This window comes from Amborella trichopoda, chromosome 4, assembly GCF_054954075.1.
Source record: "Amborella trichopoda isolate Santa Cruz 75 chromosome 4, AtrichopodaSantaCruz75HAP2 v2.0, whole genome shotgun sequence".
NCBI classification, from domain to species: Eukaryota; Viridiplantae; Streptophyta; class Magnoliopsida; order Amborellales; family Amborellaceae; genus Amborella; species Amborella trichopoda.
This window is the reverse complement of record NC_142339.1, coordinates 16,620,652-16,643,535: the sequence shown is the minus strand read 5'-3', so window position 1 is coordinate 16,643,535 and position 22,884 is coordinate 16,620,652. Positions and strand designations below refer to the sequence as shown.

The following is a 22,884-nucleotide window of genomic DNA, read 5'->3' as shown; positions in this document are numbered from 1 at the left end:
GTCATGTAATTTGGATAATGTATTACGAGTCTCCCTTATTCTAACAGTAATGCTTCCAAATATTGACTTATTCCACTTTGAAATATCAGCTCAAAGTCATTTCAATTTGCCCATTAAGCAGTACCTAGGAGTACCTCCAATCCCCCCCCTCAAAGAAGTTTTGATAAGATCAAGAAAATCAGGTAAGGTTTGCCAGGCCACAAAATATTTTGAAAGATTTTGGACCTATAGAGATAATATTTTAAAGAGAGATCATAAGAGGACAGTGGTCTAAAGTACCGTTTGGTAATAGCTCAGCCCTTTATTCTAGGAAGGAAAGAATCCAGTCTGCATTAGCCATGGCTAGATCCAATCTTTCTCTAATACCTCTGCTGCCGATACTGCTATTCGTCCAAGAAAACCAACCACGAGATGATCCCAAATCCATTAGATCATAGTTCACCATAGCTTTAGAGAACTCTCTACATCAGTCGAAATTTTTGCGCTGCCAACCAATTTCTCAGAATTGTGAATGTATGGAATTAAAATCTCCCAAGATTAGCCAAGGATCAGAAATATTAAGATATAAGTCATTCAGATGATTCTATAAAAATTACCTTTTGGCAACAATATTGCACCGATACACCTCAGTGACACTAAAAAAAAATCATATGCTAAGCTTGAATACTTTGGCAGTAACGACTTGATCAAAACTGTCAATAACATTAACTAAATATATATTGGGGGTTTGATAAGAGGAAAACTTTGGACTTCCCGTCAACACCATTAGCAACATATGATTTATTGAAACCAAGTTTGTGAGACCACCTTTCGACATTAACAAAATTTAATTTGGTTTCCAAAAGGAAAGAATACCAATATCATGGTCAAACAAGAGTTTTTTAATGTTCGACAATCTACCATGGGCAGTAATATTCCAAGTGTTGCAAGATATAATAGACATATAATTAAGACAGATGAAGTGTACCCGAATTGGAAGAATGGGCACTCATGGAGGAAAGCTTACTTTTAAAGATAAATTGCACCCTCAAGTGTCGTGTTTTTATGGATCAATAGCTTCATCACAACATTCTTTATCTCCCACCATAAAGTGGCTTCGTGACCCAACACCAGCCTGTTTAAAAGTTTAACCTTTCTTTCCTCATTTGAGCTAGTTGCAGACAGCCAGTATCAGGCAAGTTAAGGGTGCACTCTTTTTGGCTTATGCTGCATGCGTGTCAGGCACTCCAACAACATCAATGCCACGTCCATCTACTGCAGCCGATGGCATACTTTCCACTCTCCTCAAGCCGATGAAAAATTCACCGTGCAAATTTCTGGCTAAAGATTTCCAGCTGGATAACTTTCATTTTTCCACATTATTTGTACAATTTGAAGTTTCCATTATAGTCACAAGCTTGTTTGAGTTGCTGCAAGTTGATGAAACTTCCTTCCGGGAGCTTTCTTTAATTCCGACCAACTTTTTCCAGTAACTGGACTTATCCAATGAAATCCCTAAAAACAGCCGCTATTTACCAAAATGTTTTCCTCCAAAATTTCATCACAAGCCTCTAAATGATGCAACAACTCATTTTCGTTATCATCCACAACGCTTTCCTTACCTGTGCTTTTCAAATCTGCACCCCGGCAGAATTCTTTTAGAAAATCCTGTTATTACCTCCTGCTCTTCAGCCGCAATATCATGACGGTTTCTGATAACAGATCCACCAGTTTGTGTGCATGTTTCTCGTCACTGTCAATTGGGATATCTTGCAAGTCCCAAGGCCCTTGATTTTCCACGTTGGCGTTTGTGGTGGAGGGGTCTCTTGGAAGTAACTCATTGCGAATTGTTTAAGCAGCAGAGAGGAAGAAGGTATCCTCAGAAATCTTTTCCTGAACTTCACCAGTATACTCCATGGATCCAAGCAACATTTATGTCTCAAAGTTGTTTACCTAATGCCTTTTACGATAATATTCTTCTTTCCTGCCTTGAACCACTCTCCAAACCTCGTCTTCCATATTTTGTTTACCCTGGGTTTGCTGTTTGGGGGATCCAGACTTACCCATCTGATTTCCAGTAGTTAGCAAAACGCTTCTTACAGGAATACGACTATGTGCCATAACGTGATAGTTAGAACACATGCTAGGGATAAACTCATATATCACACGTTGTTTTATTTCTTTCCCATTGTATTGAATCCAAACCTGTTCTGGATACTCTTGAGCAGTGTTCAAGGCCACACATACCCTTGCTTCATGTCTAGATCGCAAGCTTGTAGGTCTATCCATAAAGATTGGTCTACCAACAGCAGATGCAATAGAAAATATCTCAGGCTCCCAACAAAGTGTTGGCAAACCAGGGAACTTAATCCAATCAAGCAGCACCTCCTTTAGTTTTTTCAATGGTCGTAGGTCTAGCTCCCATTTTTGCATTACCAAACACCCTTTGTCGATTAACCAAGGTCCTCTGTCATGGCAGTCTCCATATCTCCCAGCTCGTTAAACCTAAACAGGAGGAAATCATATGTGAGAGTGAAGATTTCTAACACAGATTTAATATTCGACATCTTCATGAGCATGGTCTTCATATAGAACCATTCAGCACTCCTTCCTTGGAAATAAAACTATTTCCATCTTGACACCCAACGTCATACAGTTTTGAATCGATCTCAATAATGCATTGGCCATCAATATCTTGTGCCTTAGGATGAAATTGATGGATGCAATAGATAACGCCCTTCTGTTCACCATAGCTTCCAAACAACAGATCTGCCGCCGAAACATCTTTCGTTCAACAACGAGATGTTCCAGATCTAGGTTTCTCACTATCCAGATTAGGCACGGCATTAGAAACATCTATAGGTGAAATCCGATCTGCATTCTCACACAGAGAACAATAACCAGTTTCTCCTATGGAAGAAGATACCTTTGAAGGATTAGTAAAAAAAAAAAAGAAGGGAAAACATCTGCAGGGCTAGAGAGTTTTGTTTATGTAGGATTCACCATGGGAGGATCGTCGCCATGTTTAGATCCCTCCATCAAAGCCATGATGGGATCAAGAATACTCTCGGTCATGGCTCTGCTCGTGCCTCTGGCGGTCATGGCTCCCAACAAGATTTTTCCTCCTTTGAGCCTCACATAATGTTGCGATTGTGCCAGGCCTTTTTCTCTATTTTTGCTACCCGAAACAACAAAATTAAAATGTCCTTTTTCTCTCTAAAGTTCAACGGTCCATACACTTCATTCTCTCTCTAGAATTGGATAGCAAGTCCCCTAGTCTCTTTAACAGTTACTTATTTTATATGAATGTTTTTGTTCTTTGTCTCTCTAGAGCAGGGCCTAGGCCATATCTATGGGTATCATTGTTGTTACATTGGGCCTTTTCGTTTTCTATTCGCAAGTGGTGGCATCAACAAAGTTGAGAATGGTGCTGTTCCAATCGTTGTACCAGTTGTGCAGTCTTTTCTGCTTCAAGAATTAATCACATTCCCCCCACTCTATTCAGTATTTACTTTCTCAATGTGCATGTTTTTCATCCGTATCTTATGCCTGATGAAGTCTAACAATGCATGCTACCTAATCCCCTTGTGATCACTACAATATGTCTTACAAAGTGCCCAATGAAAGAAGACTTTCATGATAAACCCATACAAGATAAGACGAAGTCCTTTAGATACCAGTGAATAAAAATTTGGCCATCTAATTGCCCAACCAGCCCCGCCCTTCGCCCCCCCCCAAAAGGGGCCGGGGGTAGGATTTTAGGGGGCATTTTAGCTTCCAGAACCCATTTATACTGATTTGGAGCTTGAAAAACAGCCCAAAAAACAAGACTTTAGGATTTCCACACAAAAAAAAAAAATCAAACTTTTTGATTCTTACAATGTCGAAAAGTATTCAATCCAAATCATTTTGGACTTGAGGTGGCCACAAAAGAGGTCTTTTGGTAAACAAAGATCACTGATTCGAGCCAAGTTCAATTGGGTTTTAAAATCTTGCTGTATTTCATTTCTTGGTTTACGAATTTGTGATATTTATGCATGCATGTTGGGTATTGATTTTTTGTTCTTTTCAATTTGGTTAATATTTTATGCGGATTTTTAAGTTTTTTGACATTTATTTTTGTCTCTCTCAAGCATGCTAGGTTTTGGTCTTCCTTAGATTGTCCAAATATTGAACAAGGGAAAGAAATTTATTTTATTGCCCCTTTACAATTTTGCTTTATTGCATATTTTGGTGATTGTGATTACGTTATTAATTCATTATTGAGTTTGCGTTTTTTGTTTTAGACTGAATAGTAACCTAAAGCGATTTCGAGACTGAATCTATTTTGGAATCAGAAGCGTGGAATCGCCGTCAACTGGAAGAAGATTTCTATTTTCAAAATAGACGTCCATACAAGAAGAATCATGGGGGACAGGGATTCCTATTTTTAGGAATCAAGATTCAAACAAAATAGAATCAAGATCCCTACATAGATGGAATTGAGATCCCTATTTCTTTATAATCAGGTTTCCAACCTAGTTGGAATCGACCAATATGGAATCGAGATTTCTTCAGTTATGGAATCGATATTCCGACATCTTTAGAATCGAAAGGGAGCTTAGAAAGAGACAATACATGTCTCAATGCCATTCATTGATCGACATGCCATACATGCACGTTTACGTTATTTGTATTACATTACTTCTAAGATCTTGGTGTTGCAATCTCTCCATTGGATCAATACAATATAAAGAATTAATTAGAGAATGTGGACCACCACTTTGGTTTCTATTGGTCATTTCATGCCAAAAAAGATGACTACACCTTGTAGCTTGAGAATGAGTGTCTAGCTCGTGAAGTTGATGCCTTGAAAACTTATAACCATCACTTCTAAAAAAAAGCAAAAAGGCCAAAAAAAAGAGAGGGGGGAGTGGTAGAATTCTGGTAAATGTGGAAACTAGTTTCAACAAGTGTAGAATCAAGAATCACCAATTACGGAATCGAGAATCAATAAACATTGAAAACGATATTCCATAGGTGTTGGAATTGAGATTCCTAAAATAAAGAATCGAGATTTTAGGCTTCATGGAAACGGGTTCCGTGAAGATTCCTAGTAGGAATCGCAGAATCAGGCTTCCAAACAGTATTGCAACCTTCGGTGAGAGATTTGGGTAATTATGGTCTAGTACATTAATAGATAGTAAATACATAAATTATTGCCCTTTTTGTAGTGGGTTGTGTTCTTTTTCAATATTTGGGTAACATAAATTTTCTATTGTTAATTTATCTAGCGTCGGTTTTGAATATTATTAAAGTTTTCTTGCTTGGGCTATTATAGTTAGTTCTTGAATTGGATTCGGCTATTTGGGTAATTGATTTTTTTTCTTTTGTGAATTTATCTAGAAACTAGACTTATAATATATGTATTCAATATCAGTTTTGGTGGTTTTGAGCAATTTTTAAGTTTAGGTGATAATTAAGGTTGTAGATGACAATGTCTTCTAATTATTTGAATAAACAAGGGGATCCAGGTTCGAAACATAGTTTTTGTCCCAATCCAAATGACAAGAACAGGGATTGGCTTAATCGATTGAATAAGCATTTGGCTGGAATTACAGGGAATGTAGCCCCATGTACTCAAGTGATGTTAAAAATGGATATTAGGAAAGAGATGTACGATCATTTACATGGGGCTAAAAAAAGGGAGAAGAAGCAAAGAAAAAGTATGGACATTGTGAGATCTGGATGTATTTTTCGAAGAGAAGAAAATGGAGATAAACATGCTCGTGAAGGTGGCTCTATTCTAGGCCAAGTTCATTTGAGCATAAGAGGCCTCATAGAAAGGGGCCTATTGATTTTTAGATCCCTCCTCCTGATCTTGAGGAGGAAGTTCGAGAAAGGGGGCAGACTGGTATTGGGATCCACTTTAAGAAGGATGATATGGATCGAGTGCCTCAATTTCTATCCTCATGGTATTATCAAGCAAATTTGTCATTCAATCATAGTTTCAAAAAGCGCTAGGCGGGTCCTAGGTGGCTTGGGCGGTCATGGCCACCCAACACCTAGTCGAGCGCCCAGGCGGGCGCCCAGAACCTGGGCGGAATCCAAAAAGGATTCTACAGTTATATATTGTATAAAATATAAGAATTAGGTATTTAGGGCACATCAGAAATGAAATTATACTACACATTAGCACACACTCCATAAGATAACCACAAGTCAGTCATAATCCATATCCAATTGAAAATTTACCATTCATAGTTCAATCAAAGTTCCAAGTTTAATAATTATTCAACATTCATCATTCATCATCAAAAAAATTAGGGTAAGCTGTATTGGCATCATATTCATTGGAGTCGTCACCCTCCTCGACATATTGATCGTCCTCCTCTGTCTCTTCTGAATCTACCTCTTCTTCCTCATCTTCCTCCTCCACCCTCATTCTCTGTGCAGAAGATCTAGTGGCCCTAGGAGGGTCAACTGATGTCCCTGAAGCATCCATGACCATGTCCCATGTCAATCCTTCATGCCCCTCGACCTCATCATCATCAACTCACCACTCCATAGTATTGTCCATATTGTTTGATCTGATGGGGTCTCTCTTATCTCTCTTTGCAAACCTGTCTTTCAAGAATCGATTATACTTGACATAGACTAGGTCATTGAGCCTATTTGATTCAAGCATGTTCCTTCTCTTTGTATGAATCTAACAAAATCAAATGAAACTAATTAAAATCTATAGTTCATGAATTATTAATACAATTATACAAATTACCCTTACGACCTTACCCATTCAAAAAGTACTCCAATTGCGCTCACAACCGGATAAGGAAGTGGCTAGGTTTAAGATTGGAATGGCCAACTTTTGTATATTTGGAGAACTACACCCATGTTGTATATAGAATAAAATCATAAATAACTAATAGAATTACAAAAATGAAACGTGATTTCTTGAACTTGACGAACTTAAGAATATTATTACTACCTGGATCAATTTTGGTCCTTTGCCTCATTGCCATTGGACTCCCAAAAGGCTTTAAAAAGCACTTGTAATTTATCAGCCCATCAGTGCATATAATATCCTGAATATAAGGATCAGGGACTAGCACATCTATACATTTATTAAATCCAGCCATAATTGTGTCATTGTGTGCATATCCTTGTCAACATAAAAGAAAAGCTGGGTTCAAATAATAACCAACTACATGCAATGACCGATGTAGCTGCCTATCCCACTTCTCATCAATAATCTCCCAAACAGGCTTGTAGCAGTTCTCATCATTATCAAAATTTTGAGCTCTCTCTTTTGTATTTCTCTATAGCCTCATCTATATAGCCCACAGAAGGCTTGTCACTATCAACCATGCGAAGGACTTAGACAAGAGGAAAAAATACCTTAAGAGCGCCCTTCACCCCTCGCCAAAAAGCCTTGGTAAGGATAATATCTCTTACCTTCTTCCCAATCTGATCCTTGGAATACTTGCATGCTCTCCAGTCATCCGAGGTAAACATCTGCCTCAACTGCACTCTCATAGAATGTATGCTATCTAGGCATAAGTACCAAATTGCAAATCTCATGACCCCAGGCCTCACAATCTCTTTCTTCTTTGTAAATCTACGCATCATGCTGAAGGTGAGATGGTGGCCATAAATGAAATTTGTAACTGACTTTGTCTTCTTCACTGCACCTGATATCTCGGTTAAACCGCCAAGAGCCTCAAACATGAGGTCTATACAATTGTGCTGCACATGGTGTCCAAAAGATTCTAGGATAAGCTATGCGCAACAAACTAGCTGTAGCAACATTAGGAGCAGCATTGTCTGTGACAACCTGTACAACATGATGCTCCCCAACCTCCTTAATTCCCTTCTCTAAAACTTGGAATATATAATGGGCATCATGGATATGATCAGAGGCATCAATAGACCTCAAAAAAACAATCCTTAAAGGACAATTCACAAGCAAATTCCTCTGACTACTTCTCTTCCTATCACTCCAAGCATCAGTCATAATAGAAACCCCATACTGAGCCCATGCATCCTTCTTAACTTCTACAACTTCCTTCGTGACACTCACCGCTTTTTTCAAAAGAGGTTCTGAAAGCTCATATGGGGTTGCGGGTTTCATCCCAGGCCCAAATTGGCCAATTGCCTCTACCGCGACATAAAAGTTGCTTAAGCAAGCAGTATTAAAAGGAATGCCCACCTCATAAAATCATGTAGCAAGATAATAAGCAGCTCAAATCTCTTTCTTCCTTCTTCATTCTATTTTCAATGGTGGTTTGCTTCTATATTTTATGGCCGAGGCAAAAAACCATCCATAGGGCCTCTAACCCGAGGCTTCTTACTCCCAAAACCAGAACAATAATCAATTACAACTCCCTTTCCCTTCCCCTAATAATATATTGTTCTACCTCTTGACATCCCTCCCCAATCCCATTCTCATCACTATCATCATCATCATAATTGACCTGAACCCCAAAACTAATCTCTACTATAGACGCAAATCTCTCATCTTTTTTCATTTTTACCATATTCAAAAAATTGGTTGTTTCCTCTTTAACAGCATCAGGAGTCTTTTTACATGAGGCAACATCTCCCCTGATACCAGCAAGATGTTTCTTGAACCGGTTTATGCCCCCTTTTGTACACTTCTCACAAAACTTGCATCTTATCAATTTTTATCATTAGGATCTTAGTTGTGGCCATATTTCCAACAGGGATCACCGCTCCTATTCGATCCCGAAGAAGACATCTCAAAATAATGCAATTTATACCAGCAATAAAAAAAAATCACTTACTTTGAGTTTGATTGCTCAATCTCCAAACTTCCAACTCAAAGATGCTTCTAAGGACTCAAAATCTTTTAAAAACCCCCCCCCCCAATAGATTTATAAAACATCAAAAATTAAATCTAATATCAATGGGTGATGTTTTGATCAATTTTTCATAACTTTGAGAAACCCTTCAATCCTAAAGAAAGCACGAAACAACTAGTTTTTTTAGGGCTTGCTCTCTCTAAAATGGGCTCCAATACGTTTTAGGTTTCAAATGGACCTAAAACACCCATTTTTGGCCCTTGAGTATAAAAACAAAAGGCAAAAAATGCCCCATTCAAAATTGTTTTCCGCCTCTTGGCGGAGTGCAATCCCTGGGTGGCCACCCAAGTATGGGCGCTGGGCAGCCGGCCTAGGCGGGCGCCCAGGGACGACCGCTTTTTTAGGGTGCCTAGGCCTGGGTGATGCGCCCAAGCCCCCAGATCCGCCTCGGCGACCGCCCAAGTGCTGGGCGGTCTGCTTTTTGGAACACTACATTCAATACTACTAGTTTGACGTGCTTCCAAGCTATATTAGAAGCAGTGGGGCAGTTTAGGCCAAGATATAAGGCCCCTATACCTTATGAACTCGAGGTTTCTTTGCTGAAGGAGGTGGAGCTCATAAATGGGTACCTCAATACCCACAAGGATGCATAGGATAAGAGTGGGATCACCTTATGAAGGATACTGGGACATATAAGAGGACTATAAGCATTATGAAATTAATATTGAATTATCCTATGGGAGCAATATTTTTGAGGTCCATTGACATATCTGACAAGATTAATTATGCCAAACTCATTTTTGAATTAGTAAGTAAGGGTATCGAGAAGGTGGGGAGGCATATGTAATGCAAGTTGTCACTGGCACGTCTAGGCCCAATATGGCGATTGCTAGAATGTTTGAGGCAAGGAGGCCGCACATTTTCTGGATGCCTTGTGTGGCTCATTGCATTCACCTCGTGCTTGAGAAAGCGAACACTATTACAATTTTCATATATAGCCACACCAATGTCTTAGCCATGATGAAAGTATACATAAGAAAGAGAGTTAGTGAGGCCATTGGCGACAAGGTTTGCTACTTCATACTTGTCTTTGAAATCTATTAAGTAACAAATAGACAGGCTTAGGAGCATGTTTATATCTTCAAATGGGAAGCAAAGAAAGCGGTCCAAGGATACAAAGGGGAAAAAGGGTGTGACATTGTTATGGCACCCCTATTTTTGAATGGGTTTTGCTACTACCTCCATCTTTTTGAGCCAATTGTAGAAGGTTTTTGCCTTGTAGATAGTGAAAAGCAACCAGCAATGGAGCATATTTACAAGGCAATGGAGGTAGCAAAAGAAGAAATCAAGAGGAACTTAAAGATGAATAAAGTGGATATGCCCTTATTTTGAAGATTGTAGAAGGCAAATGGGATTTACAGCTAGAGAGGCCCCTCCACCTAGCAGTGTACTATCTCAACCCTGCTTATTACTTTACTGATCCTGAGATAAAGTCCAAGGGTTGTTTCATGCAATGAATTAACCAATATAATGTGAAGCTCAACCCTAATGGGAATGTCCAAGACGAAGTGTCAATAGAGTTTGACAAGTATCAGCACTCAATGGGGACAATTTGGACCATAGTTGTTGGGCTCTGGTGCGAATCGGAAGCAAGTTAGGGATCAAGAGCAAAGGAATGGCTCGAAGATCCCTATAGTTGCGATCGTTGTACGAACAACGCATACACTAGCAATCGCAGTCCCATAAGGATCTCAATCCAAGCCTTTGGGATCCCTATCCCAACCTTTTGACATTCTTCCTCTAAGGTTAAACAGTATACACAGTCTGGGACAATACATATCCATTAAAGTAGGGATCTCTTTGTTTATAGCCAGCAAGCAAAGTAACTATATTATAAGTATCTTGCATTGCTAACTAGCTTGAAAATCATCATTTTTGTCATTTTTTTATCTTTAAGGTTATCAATATCCCTAGTAGTGGGGATCGAGATCCCTGACAGGGGGGTCGAGATGCCAAAATTTAAAATTGAGATCCTTTAAATATCCCTTTTCCAAAACGTGGGAGTGAGATTCCGGAGCAGGATAGCCACCTAGGTTGGGAGTCCCAGCAACTATGCTTCGACTAGAAGCAAAGGATGAAAATTTATCCATTTAAGTTGATGACATATTTATTCTTTAGGTTCTTAATTCTAGTTTTAACTTCTAACTTCTAACTTGACTTCTAAATTTATTCATATATTTAGACGCTATGTATTTTTTATGTATTGTAGCTTCATGGTGGGCCAATCATGGACAAAGCACCAATCACATATAGGAGATGGCTAAACGGATTTTGAACTTGACTTGTACGTCATCCAGTTGCAAGGCACAATTTTAGCACATTCAAGATGGTAAATTCCTAATTTCCCCTCTTCTCTCGCCACCCTAATGTTATATTTTTTAAGTAATTAAAAAACTAATACAAAAATCATGAATTATGCAACAGATACATACTAAGAAGAGAAATAGGCTCTAGTAAAAGAGATTGAACGACCTTGCTTTCGTTCAGTATAATCAGAAGCTGAAAAAGCATCATTTAGAGCAATGAAACCAAACCCATCCTTGTGATATGGATGAATCGAGCGAGTAGTCAGTCGAGGAGGATGTTGGGGATGAACCAGCATTCTCAGGAGTGAGCATGACATGGATCCAAGTTCATGTGGTGGACGGTATTGCATCGAGCCTTGTGTGGGCTACTAGATCTCAAAACTCAAAGGAAAGAAAAGAGGAAGGGCAGGAGACCAAAGACAGTAAGAGAAGAGGAGGAGGAGGCAGACTCATAGGAGACTAGGGAAGAAGACGCATATGAGTAGGAGGAGGAGGAGGGAGTCATAGGAGACTAGTGAAGAAGACGAATATGAGTAGTAGGAGGATGACTGATGATGATGGGTAGGCATCATCGTCTGATTCAAATGCACTTGATGCTTGTCATTGAGATAGATGTGTTGCTGCTGCTGATGATCAAATCAACCTCAAGTTTTAGTTCATCATATTTGTTGCCTCATTCTAAGTTTTGTTACTTTATGTCCTTTAGTTGTGACTTTTTTTGTGAGATGTGAGTTGTGACTTATAATTGAAAATTAACACGTGCTATTAATTGACAGTTTTTATTGTTGCATAATGGATGAATCTTGGGCAATTTGCACTTGTTTAATATTTTAGTCATTCAATTTCATAGTTCAAAGTCATGTGTGTCTAAGTGTCTAGGTTCGAAATGTACAATAAAACAACACACAAAAAAAACTATTACACAATGTTCTAAGAGTAGATGTTCTATGCACACAATCAGGGGACTCCCCCCCCTTCCCCACACACAAAAAAAGAAAAGGAACAAAAAAAATGCTCAATGACCTAGAAGCCCCCCTTTTATAGGCTGCCAAGGTATCTAGGAGTATGCTCAAGCAGCCAAATCTGCCTTCTTGAACACTTTGAGTTACGAAGTCCTTCTACAATTACAGACTACTCCCTCTGCAATACTTGTCTGCCTCTGAGGCAATCAACAGGGTTTTTGTTATGACAGTTGCTTTTGGGTGTGTAAAACAATAGCAACAAACATCATGCACTGGGCTGGTAGTATACAGGGGAAACCTCAATGTGAACCTTTTCTAGATCTTGCTAAGGAAACAATTAGCGGGTTGATTATTTTGAAATCGGTAGTTTTCAGTCCCCGAAAAGCAAAAATTGTAGAATAAAATAACACTATTCCCTTTTGAACTTAATATGCACCAATCATGCATCACACATGCAACAGATAAGTTACCCCATTTTCATGGTCATATTGCCCTTTTACTCGTACACAATATAGAACTACTTAAAATAATGGGTCCATTTGATTGGAAAATTTCACGAAATAATATTTGGCTGCTTAGGGATTTGACCAAATTCTAATTTGTTGAAAGAGGAAGTTTGATTCATCTGAATTGGGTCCCTCTCTCTAGGAGATCTCATCTCACTGTAGCTTTCCCCAGGACTGCCCAATTTATCATTCTTCCAATGAGGGTCTATCTCTCACTCTCTCCAAGATACCCTACAACATTTCTCTAGGGTCTGTCTATTTTTTTATCTAGCCCCACATCTGTCTTAGGACACCTCAGTCTTCTCTATCATGCCTCTCTCTCTCTCTCTCTCTCTCTAAATAGTCACATATCTGTCTCTAGTCTCTACTCTCAAGGAGATGGAGAACCCCCATATCTCTCTTTATTTTTATCAATAGAATGCCCCAGATATCTCATTCGTTTTCTTGAGGATACCCCACTTTCTATTACATTCTTTCTCTAGGATGCCCGTATATCTCCTCTCTAGGATGCCCCACGTATCTTTCCATATCTATCGAAGACACCCTATTTCTTTCCTCTTAGACTACCAACTCTCTTTCCCACAACAATATTTTTTCTCTCCTCTCTATCTTGCATCACATCTCTCTTCTCTCCAAAAGTTCTCAAATCTTGCTTCGGTTTTTTCTCTAATCATATCTCGTCTCTCACTATAGGATATCCCATCTCTTTCCCTTTTGAGGTACTCTGCATCTCTCTCTTTAGGATGCCGCTTTCTAAGATGCCCTGACTCTCTAGGTTGTGCTCCCTCTCTCTTCAAAATGCCCCACATCTCTCTAGGACCGCCTATTCTCTATCCATCTATAGATTTCATCTTTTAGATGCCCCCCTAGTACAGAAGGGACGGAAGAAAAGGGGGGGGGGGGGGGGGCACGTATATACTTCTCCCTCCTCTCTCTCATTGTCTCCATGTTATGCCAAGTTATATTTCCCCCTCTAGGTCACCCCATGTCATTGGAGCACCCCACACATCTCTCCTTCCTGTCTAGGCACCATAGAGCTCTCAATTTCCTAAGATATACCATACCAGTTCATCTCTCTCTCTCTCTCTCAGATGCAAAAATTTTACCATGTCAACCCTTTACAAGGCCCATATCTTTCTCTTTTACTCTCTAGGAAGCCAATGTCACCCTCTTTCTCTCTCTACAATGCACAACTCTCTGAGATGCCCAATGCACAATCTTAAGATGCTCCCCGCTCCTTCTTTCTCTAAGGCATCCATTTTGTTCCTTCTCTTTCTAGGATGCCCTCCCTCCACTCTCTCTATAGGACATCCGTCATCTCTCTCGCTCTCTCTCTCTCTCTCTCTCTAATGCCATACCACTCCACTTCTCCCTCTAGGATGTTATGCATCTCCCTCTCTCTAGATTGCCATGGAGGGGAGAGAGAGAGAATACTATCTTTGAGAAAGTGAGAGAGGGAAAGAGAGGTTGAAGTTCACATTACATATTGGAATTGCAAGTTCCAGTCACAAAAGAATTTCCTTAAGTCCCAAATGAGGCCTTCAAATGGTATTTCAACTAAATTCAAAATGAAAAATCAAACATCTAACATGGTGTTTGAGCAAATTTCAATTTGGTATTACAATTCCATGGTGCTTTAGAAGCAAATCCAATAAGCCCTAAATGTCTCAGGAGATAAAAGTGCATTACTCCTATGAGTTCTTGCAAGGAATTGAAATTTTTCAATACCCCTCAAGAAGGTAATTATCTCTTTTTATAAGTAAAAGAATAAAAAAAATATAAAAAAAGAAAAACAATGCATACCAAATATACCACAAATTACAAAATAATCACTCTAATGGAAGGGTAAAACAACAGGAAAACAAATAATACATGAATGAGAAAATGCAAAGAATTCAACAGAAAATACTCAAAAAATATTGGATCGCAAAAAGCTAAACTGGTGAGCATTTGAGGTGAGGAAAGCTACAGCAACAAATGGTAAGACATTGATGAATTGTCCAGATTTATGCATCATGGAATTTCAATACAACTGCACTATCGTTGCACATCAACAAAAGGAGATTTCTCTATATTTGCTCGATAAAGGAAAATAAAGCATCTATTTACCATCAATAAGCACCACAAAGCACATAAAACTAACCTTTACAAGCATAAGAAGTTATTATGCATTACTTCAAAATTCGAAGTTTCAAAGACATGACAAGAAATTGATGTGCACTAATAACCTACTTCAAGCATATCACAAGAAACTTGTGATGCTTATTACATCTATTGGGACAAAAGCAAACATTTGTTCTTTGATTCTTACGTGTATCACGATCCAGCTAACAGAATAGTGACAAAGAGATAAAGAGTACATCTTGGTAACTGTTAAACATTGCTAGAAGTTTTGAGGTACTTAATGATAACTGGGAGCTAAACCCTTCAGGCTGAAAAAATTATTATCCAATGGAGTCATCACCATCCATGGAAAATAAGGATGGCGAATTGATGGAGAAAGAAAGGGCCCCACTGTTGGAGCCATTTTTTATTATGGTAGGTCCGACTCTCTTTCTGTCACCCAATTGGACGGTGATGATATATTTCCCTTAGTCCATTGCATTATTGTTTATTCTCCTAATGGGCCTTAAAAATTAAAATATTGGCTTCTTAGCATGAACGAGTGCAACTTACCCAAAGACCCAAAGGGACACAGCAAGCAGCATGGTAGCAACCATAACCCATTCATTCTTTGTCACAGGGCCCATCTCTTCCAACTTTTTTGTTGCCATATAAGGTGCATCTGGCGTGTCTTTGATTTCTGGAGGGAAGATTTTGTACAGTAAATATGGAGTAGCCAGAAGGGAAACAATAGCTGGTAAACTTGCTGCTTTGAACCAGGAAACCCATGGACTTGCAAATTTCACACCAAGTTCCTCTGCTAATTTCAGACACAATAGATTTTGAGCTGCAGCAGTTAGGAAAAGTGCACTTGAGTTGCCAGCAGACTGTCAAACAACACAAAAGCAATAGAGAAATCATAAAAAGAAATACAAAATGTATAAACTTTGTATACAAACATAAACTGCTTAGCATCACTACTCTGTAACTGCATATAGGCTCTACCAGAATATGTTTAAGGTTTAACTGAATAAATAGACTTCTTTTTTAGGTTAGTGCATGAATAGTTAACCTTCAATATGGAATTTTATCCTCTGAGTACTTTAAGCAAAATTGATATGACAGAGAATTTAACTGAGCAGTATTTTCAAGTTAGAAACCACTAACTGCCCCGAAACCTTATGAATAGACTCTAAGAGAACTGCTGTGATGTACAAGACAACCTAAAGCTAATTACAGATATTAAAAAACACATGAACATGAAAGATTCTTTTGTTTTATGATCCAGTTCCACACACATGATATTTCTAGAATGTGGATGTGGGTGCTTTGAAGTTTTGAACATACTTCATACCATAGCCTCATAAAACTCTTGAACATGAGTTTTAAGTCTCAAGTTTCTTCAGCCACTTATGGATGTTCTCATAAAAATTTAAATGAAATTTGTTCCCCCATGGTTGACCAAGGATCACCATATTAAGTACGTCTTTAGAGAAGCCAATCAGGTTGCAGATGTATTAGCAAACATGAAACCACCTTGATGGGAACAATTCAGAAAGCCTGCCCTTCAGATTTTAAATCTTTACTTTTAGACTCAGGCCCTGTTCCTAAGTTTTGACATAGTAACTATATTTTATATTTTAGGGAAAAAATTGTGGTCAAGTAAGTGGTTGGCAGAGGTCAAAAGGTAGAAAATATTTTCCAGTCTTGACTTGGTGCTGTTACCCATCACCACAATTTAATGGATAAACAGAGTCTCCAATGCCACTAGCAGATGCTTGGATCTACAATATGCCTTTTCCCTAGCTCTAATTGTTGAACGCAATCTTTTAATGTTGTCAGATGGCTATGGTGGGGTTCTAGGTGCAATTGGAGACTCCGTGGAATGTTTGAAGAGCTTTGTGATCATTTAAGTTATAGATCGGTTTCTTAGTTTTCTCTTTGAGAAAGATGAGATGATCACTTGTGACGGTTTAGGTTACACACTACCTGTGGGCCAAGCAATACTGCAGATAGCATACCACAGTTTACAGGTGACTAAGGAGGGTTTGGGTCTTCCGGATTTTCTACTGATGCAATGCCACTATCGCTCTTTTTCTATGCATCAAAGACAAACAACAAAAGATTCCGAATACTACGGGAAAATATATTTGATACAAGAGACCATTAATCAGATATTTTTCCAGCTGCATCTCAAAGTTCGATTCCTACAGCTGAACTACCCAAAAACTAAAAAAACTAAAAAACAGCTATCATGTTTTTTAACCATCTGGGGAATTGAACTGTAAATTTATATTATACAGAATAACCTGGAAAATATATAGGAAGGAATTGATAATTTCAGAAACTAATGATGTATCATTATCAGATTGGACAGAATGTTTGTTAAGATATTGTTTACTGGAAATGCTCAAGGAACATGTAGGAGCAAGGATTAAAGCACACAAGGATAAAGATTTCTACAAATCATTGCCCCTTAAAATGTTGCAGTATAATGTGTATATGACAACTTACCATACTGTAAGCATTTCAAGTTTTCCATTTTCTAGGTCACATCGCTACAAGCTATTAATCTCACCAAGTAGAATAAATAAATGTACAACCATGCCCATGCCACAAAGCAAGAAATGATTTACTTGTGCTGATATGAATATGAATAACAACACATTTGTGCTGATATGAGTATGAACTATGAATACCAACTCATAATGAACATAGCAAATAGCTTACACAGCATCTTTTTTAAACTTCCAAACCATAATCAAATAGTCACTAAAAAACCAATGTGCTGGTAAGAGTGGTACAAAAAGAGCCACCTCTTACTTTTTCAGTGCAGTAACACATTGTTTTAAACCAATAAATAAGAGAAATTCCAAGATTTAGAAGGCAATTCATGTGTCTTCTTTTAACTTGCATTTCATAAGCGAATTTAAAAATTATTCTAGCATTTCTCAATTCAAAATTCTGAAATTTTCCGCTCTCAAAGCTCAATATAAAACTTAGCTTTGCACTCTAGATATCCCACTTCTGTCACTTCCTAACATAGTAATAGAAACACATCACAATGCAAAAAGACAAGAAGATTAAATGGGAAATCCCTTAACAAGAATCAATCATCTGAAATTCAACATGAGCGGAGACAAACCTTAAAAATAGTGGATACATGAATCAAAGAATAAAACACACACACACATACACACACACACGCCACATGTAACAAATGCGCACACACACATATATGAACATGCACGCACACCCACATGCCCACGTGCAAGGGCACGCATGAGAGTTTTTCATGTAACAAATGCATGCATGCACACATATATTGACAAGCATGCACACCCACATGGGCACGCATGAGAGTTTTTCATGTAACTAATGCATGCATGCACACATATATTGACAAGCATGCACACATATATTGACAAGCATGCACACGTGCTTACACACATATTGAGCATTTTTTACAGAGCTATGCCACAGCCAAAACCACTATAATAAGCTCAAGTCCACGGAGGGTAACTTAGTAATGGTGTATTTGCGAAAGGTAACTTAGTAATGGTGTATTCGCGAAAGGAGTGGTCTCCATTGGGACCTATAATAAGCTTAAGTTCAAGAAGTGGCCCTTGGCGCATTTTGAAGAAATATGGAAATAATGCATATGAATTGGAATTAACAAAAGCATTGGATATCTCCCCAATATTTAAGGTTGTTGATTTATTTGAATTTCATGGAGAACCCCTAGAAGTCCAAGAAAAAGTAGTTGTTGATATGATGAAGCAATTGCCGAGAAAGAAAGAAGGGGAAATTGAGCAAGTTTTGAAGACTGGAAGCTTTCAAACTCGAAAGTGTTCCTATTGCCAATATCTAGTCAAATGGAATGGCAGGCAGTATTCTGATAGCACGTGGATTTTTGAGGAAGAGTTCAAAAGAGTGGATCCAAATTTATACTACCTCTATGTTAAAGCCAACTTGCCAAAGTTGAGTTCCTTTCAACCAAGGGGGGGAATGACGCAACCAAGCCTCAGCCAGAAGGCCCAAAATACTTCATGGCTAGGAAGCCAAGGGTCATAGGACCGTGAGGGGCAAAAGGGGGCAGTGATGTAATTTGAAGAAGTCATTTTGGGTTTGTTTTATTTCTATCTCAATTGTTATTATGATTTTATTAGGGGCAAGCTTACTCGTTTATTTTTAAGTTAATAATGGGTGGCAATGATTAAATAGGATGGATATCCAAGATTTTGTACGAGCTTTTTAGGGTTATGAGTTATTTCAGTACTTGTTATTGAAGTGTTTAGGGAGTTCAATTTGTTATTTTCTACAGAGAACCTTTAGTGAATACCTTTAGTTTTAGTAAATAAACCTTGGGAGGTGGATTCCTCTTGGTTTTGTGAGTTTTCCTTTATTCTCTATTCTTATTCTCTTTAAGACTTATTATCTATTAGATCTCTCTGTGAATTAAGGTGCTGACTTAAGGTGTTGATTTGTAAAGAATCAAACCTAATTTTCATCAATTTCCAATTCATCCTGAAAAAGAATCAAGCTTCACAAACCACATTGAAGGCTAAAAAAACCCATAATTCAAACCCAAATTGGATTATCTGTGAAAGGCATAAAACTTATGTTAACCCAAATTGGATAATATCAATGGAAGGCATAAAACTAAAACATTAAAACTTAAGTGGTTAAACAAATCAAGCTCCGCAGTTTGAATTTTGAACTGATTTACAAAAGGGACAAGCAATTGAAGGCGGCAAAAAACAATTACAAATGTGGGTATTCTCAATTCATTTCCAAAAGATAATCACACTTTTGTGACCAACCTGGAATTGTGACTGGACCAAGTAGGATCCAAGCTTCTTTGAAGACGGTTGCCCAGGCTCACTTCCTGCTGAAAGGGAAAGTGACTTTATAATGGGCAAGAACACACCTCCCGCTCTTGCTGTAGTGCTCGGCATAGCAGGAGCGATCAGAGCCTCACTAATTGTGAGCCCATAAGAGAGCCCAAGGGTGCTTTTTCCAAGCCATTTCACAAAGTAATTGGCAATTCGATCACCAAGCCGTGTCTTAACGAACCCACGAGCAAAGAAGAAAGATATCACGATTAACCAGATCACCTCATTTGTGAAGGCTTCAAATGCTAAAGAGAAGGAGAGAGTCCTTGTTATGACAGCGGTGGTGAGGCCCATAAAGGCCCACGCCCCAACTGGTAAAGGGCTCAGCACCAGGCCTGTAATGGTGGATAAGAAAATAGAAAGCAATTGCCATGCCTGCGTTGTTACTTCTACTGGCTTGGGGACAAGGTATCTAACTACGAGGCCAACTGCCACCGATAAGATGAAGGGGAGGGGCTTTGCTCCGTGCGTTGTGGTTTTCTCTCTATTGGCCTCTGCAACTGCTGAGACACAGCGAGGCGAGCTGCGAATGGAGGATAGAGATGGGGGATGAGGAGAGAGATTGAAGAGATAGAAAGAGGGGTAGGAGATGAAGGAGTAAGAGAGAGAGAGGGGCCGGCGATAAGAGGGGGACAATGGTGGCGCCTTGTATGAGGGGGGAATCCAGCGTCTGAATGATGGAGAGGAGAGAGAAGGGTAAAATCTGACTGTGGTAACTGAACTCAGAGCCACGCTCTCCATTCGTCGAGAGAGAGAGATTCAAAATGTACAGAGAGAGAAGAGAGAGGGGAGCCAAGGATGATTCTGTGAAAGCAAGAAAGGGAAGGGATGATCCGCTGAAAGCGAGAAGATTCACGCTTTTTGCCCTTAAAGTTTTATCAAACAATTGGAATCACGAAAATTATACTTAAAATTTTGCAAACTAATAAAGACTTGGAAATTGTAAAGAACTTTTCTATTAAAAAAAAAAAAAAAAAGGACACGGTTTTGGTGAGTCAGCCGACTCACCTATTACCGTACACTCCCTGTCTGTCTAACTTCCACCTCTAGGACAGATGCCTTAAATCTACTAAAAGTTGAGATGGACGGTAAAAAAAGAAATTCAAAAATAACATTTATATTTTTTGAAAAAAAAGGTTATAAATTTACATCATTGTTATGGTTGAGATTATTGAACTTTAAAATTTTGAATAAAAAATATATCATTAAGATATATTTTATAGGGAGACCACCGAAGAATATTATAAGTCGATCGACTTACAAAACATTTTTTTTTAAAATACGTGTAAAAAAGAGATTTTGTTTTGGGTAATGTTTTAAAATTTGAAAAAACAAAGAACATGATTCACTCGTATCTGTGTTGGGTTGCTGGATTGGCAATCCAAATTAGGTGTAGATCAGTCCAAGTGATCTAAATATATTATAAATAAATAAAATAAAATCAAAATCAAAACATATGGTATAGGGATTTAGAGGAGAATTAAGTAATATAATATAAGTTTAAAAAGAAAAAAAATATGTATAGGCGGTTTTTGGGGGAGAACCTAGTCAAAATCTACACCATTTCAGAATCAGTTCCTTCCTGACCAATTCTCATCCAGATTAGCAAACCAGATCAAAAGTCCCAAATATCAAAAAAACTAGTTTGGTAGCAAACCAAGTAAAATGGGACCCGTAATTAAACACCCTTCCACACCCAAAAATAAATAAAAAATTTATACGTGGTTAAGCTGAGAATAAGAAGAGCATTAGGGTGACACTGCGGTAGAAATTGGGTGGATAAAGGTGGCCAACTACTCATAAAAAAAAATTAAATTAAATTAAATTAAAGAATGATTACAAACTTTTTAACTTTTAACTAGAAAATTTTAACAAAAAAATTAGTATAGGCTATAGGTCTCATCTTAATTTGGCTTACTAAAAAGAGACATCGGTTTACACGCTAAAGTAACGGCACTTCGTAGATATCGTCATCAAAAAAGATCGGAGACGAAATTTTCAAATGAGATGCAATCGCATCTTTGGAATCATCAACGGACGGAAAACCTCTACAAATACAGTGAGCCTCAAGCGGCCCACGACGGACCCGCCATTCCAACCACTTCGAGTGGTTAGAAAGGACGAAACCATGGATGATGCCAAGGCACCATGCTACATGTCTATCATCATTATTAATAAGTGATTTAAAAAATAGATCTATGCTCCGAGTCGGGCATTTCAAAAACCCATCTGGATCAGTGAATTGACGATTCGGATCGAAAATCGGCCGACTCGATCGAATTAAGCTCTAAAAAAATTCAAAAACATTATTAAAATTAATTATAAATATTGTCTTTTAGGAATCCAATAATAAATGAGGGTATTCATTGTTAACTTTCACTTTTTTCATCATTTTGTAAATATTGATGTGTTTTTTCTCTGTATAAACTTATGTTAGCCATTACACATAAAAAAAATCATATAATTATCATAGATAAAATATATAATCATACATGGACTACTATAAAGAGTAGATTTAATCGATAAAAAATGGGCATCAAAATCTCAATTTGGCATAAAGCCCTAATCCCCTAAAAATACCCAAATTAACTAACCAACTGTAATCCAAATTTATTACAACCTTACTAACTATAATGTTATATGCTGAACTTAAAATTGTTGATTTAAATTTATAATTATTTTATTATATAAATAATAACAAATCTAAAATATTTTGTAATACGATCTAATTTAAAATGTATTATTGAAAACTGTAAGAAAGATAATAAATTACATGATTTATAATGTAAAAATTAATTAATAAAATAAAAATTTAGTCAAAAATTATTAAAATGCATACCAATTTTCGAAAAAACACTTTAATTTTTCAAAATTTTTATTTTTTAGATTTCTAGAATAAATTTAGTAAAAGAGATTGTTAATAGAAAGAGAGAGATTTCAAATGGAATAAATTTCTTTAAAAAAAATAATTTTTTAGATTTATAGAATAAATTTAGTAAAAAGATTGATAATAGAAAGAGAGATTTCAAAAAAAAATACTTTTTTTAAAAAAAAATATTTTCTGCTTATTTATAATTTTTTAGATTTATAGAATAAATTTAGTAAAAAAGATTGTTAATAGAAAGAGAGAGATTTACATCACACATAAAAGAAATTATATAATTATCATGGATAAAATATATAATCATACTTGAACTACTATAAAGAGCAGATTTAATCGATAAAAAATGACCATTAAAATCTCAAATTGGTAGAAAGCCCTAATCCCTTAA

General features: G+C 37.6%; 1 protein-coding gene across 2 annotated transcripts in view; it reads right to left on the bottom strand.

Annotated features, from left to right (window-relative positions):
- The window catches only part of DIT2.1 (dicarboxylate transport 2.1), a 30,579-nt gene extending 9,904 nt beyond the window's left edge, over nt 1–20,675 (bottom strand). The window contains exons 1-2 of one of the 2 annotated variants that reach the window (XM_006827906.4): nt 19,541–20,675; nt 15,291–15,604 (exon numbers count right to left, since the gene is read on the bottom strand). In XM_006827906.4, coding sequence (XP_006827969.1) covers nt 15,291–15,604; nt 19,541–20,353 — 1,127 coding nt within the window. In that variant the 5' untranslated portion in view covers nt 20,354–20,675. The remainder of the gene's footprint in view (nt 1–15,290; nt 15,605–19,540) is intronic. The other variant, XM_088865001.1, reaches the window with a different exon arrangement.
- Nucleotides 20,676–22,884: the final 2,209 nt, after the last annotated feature.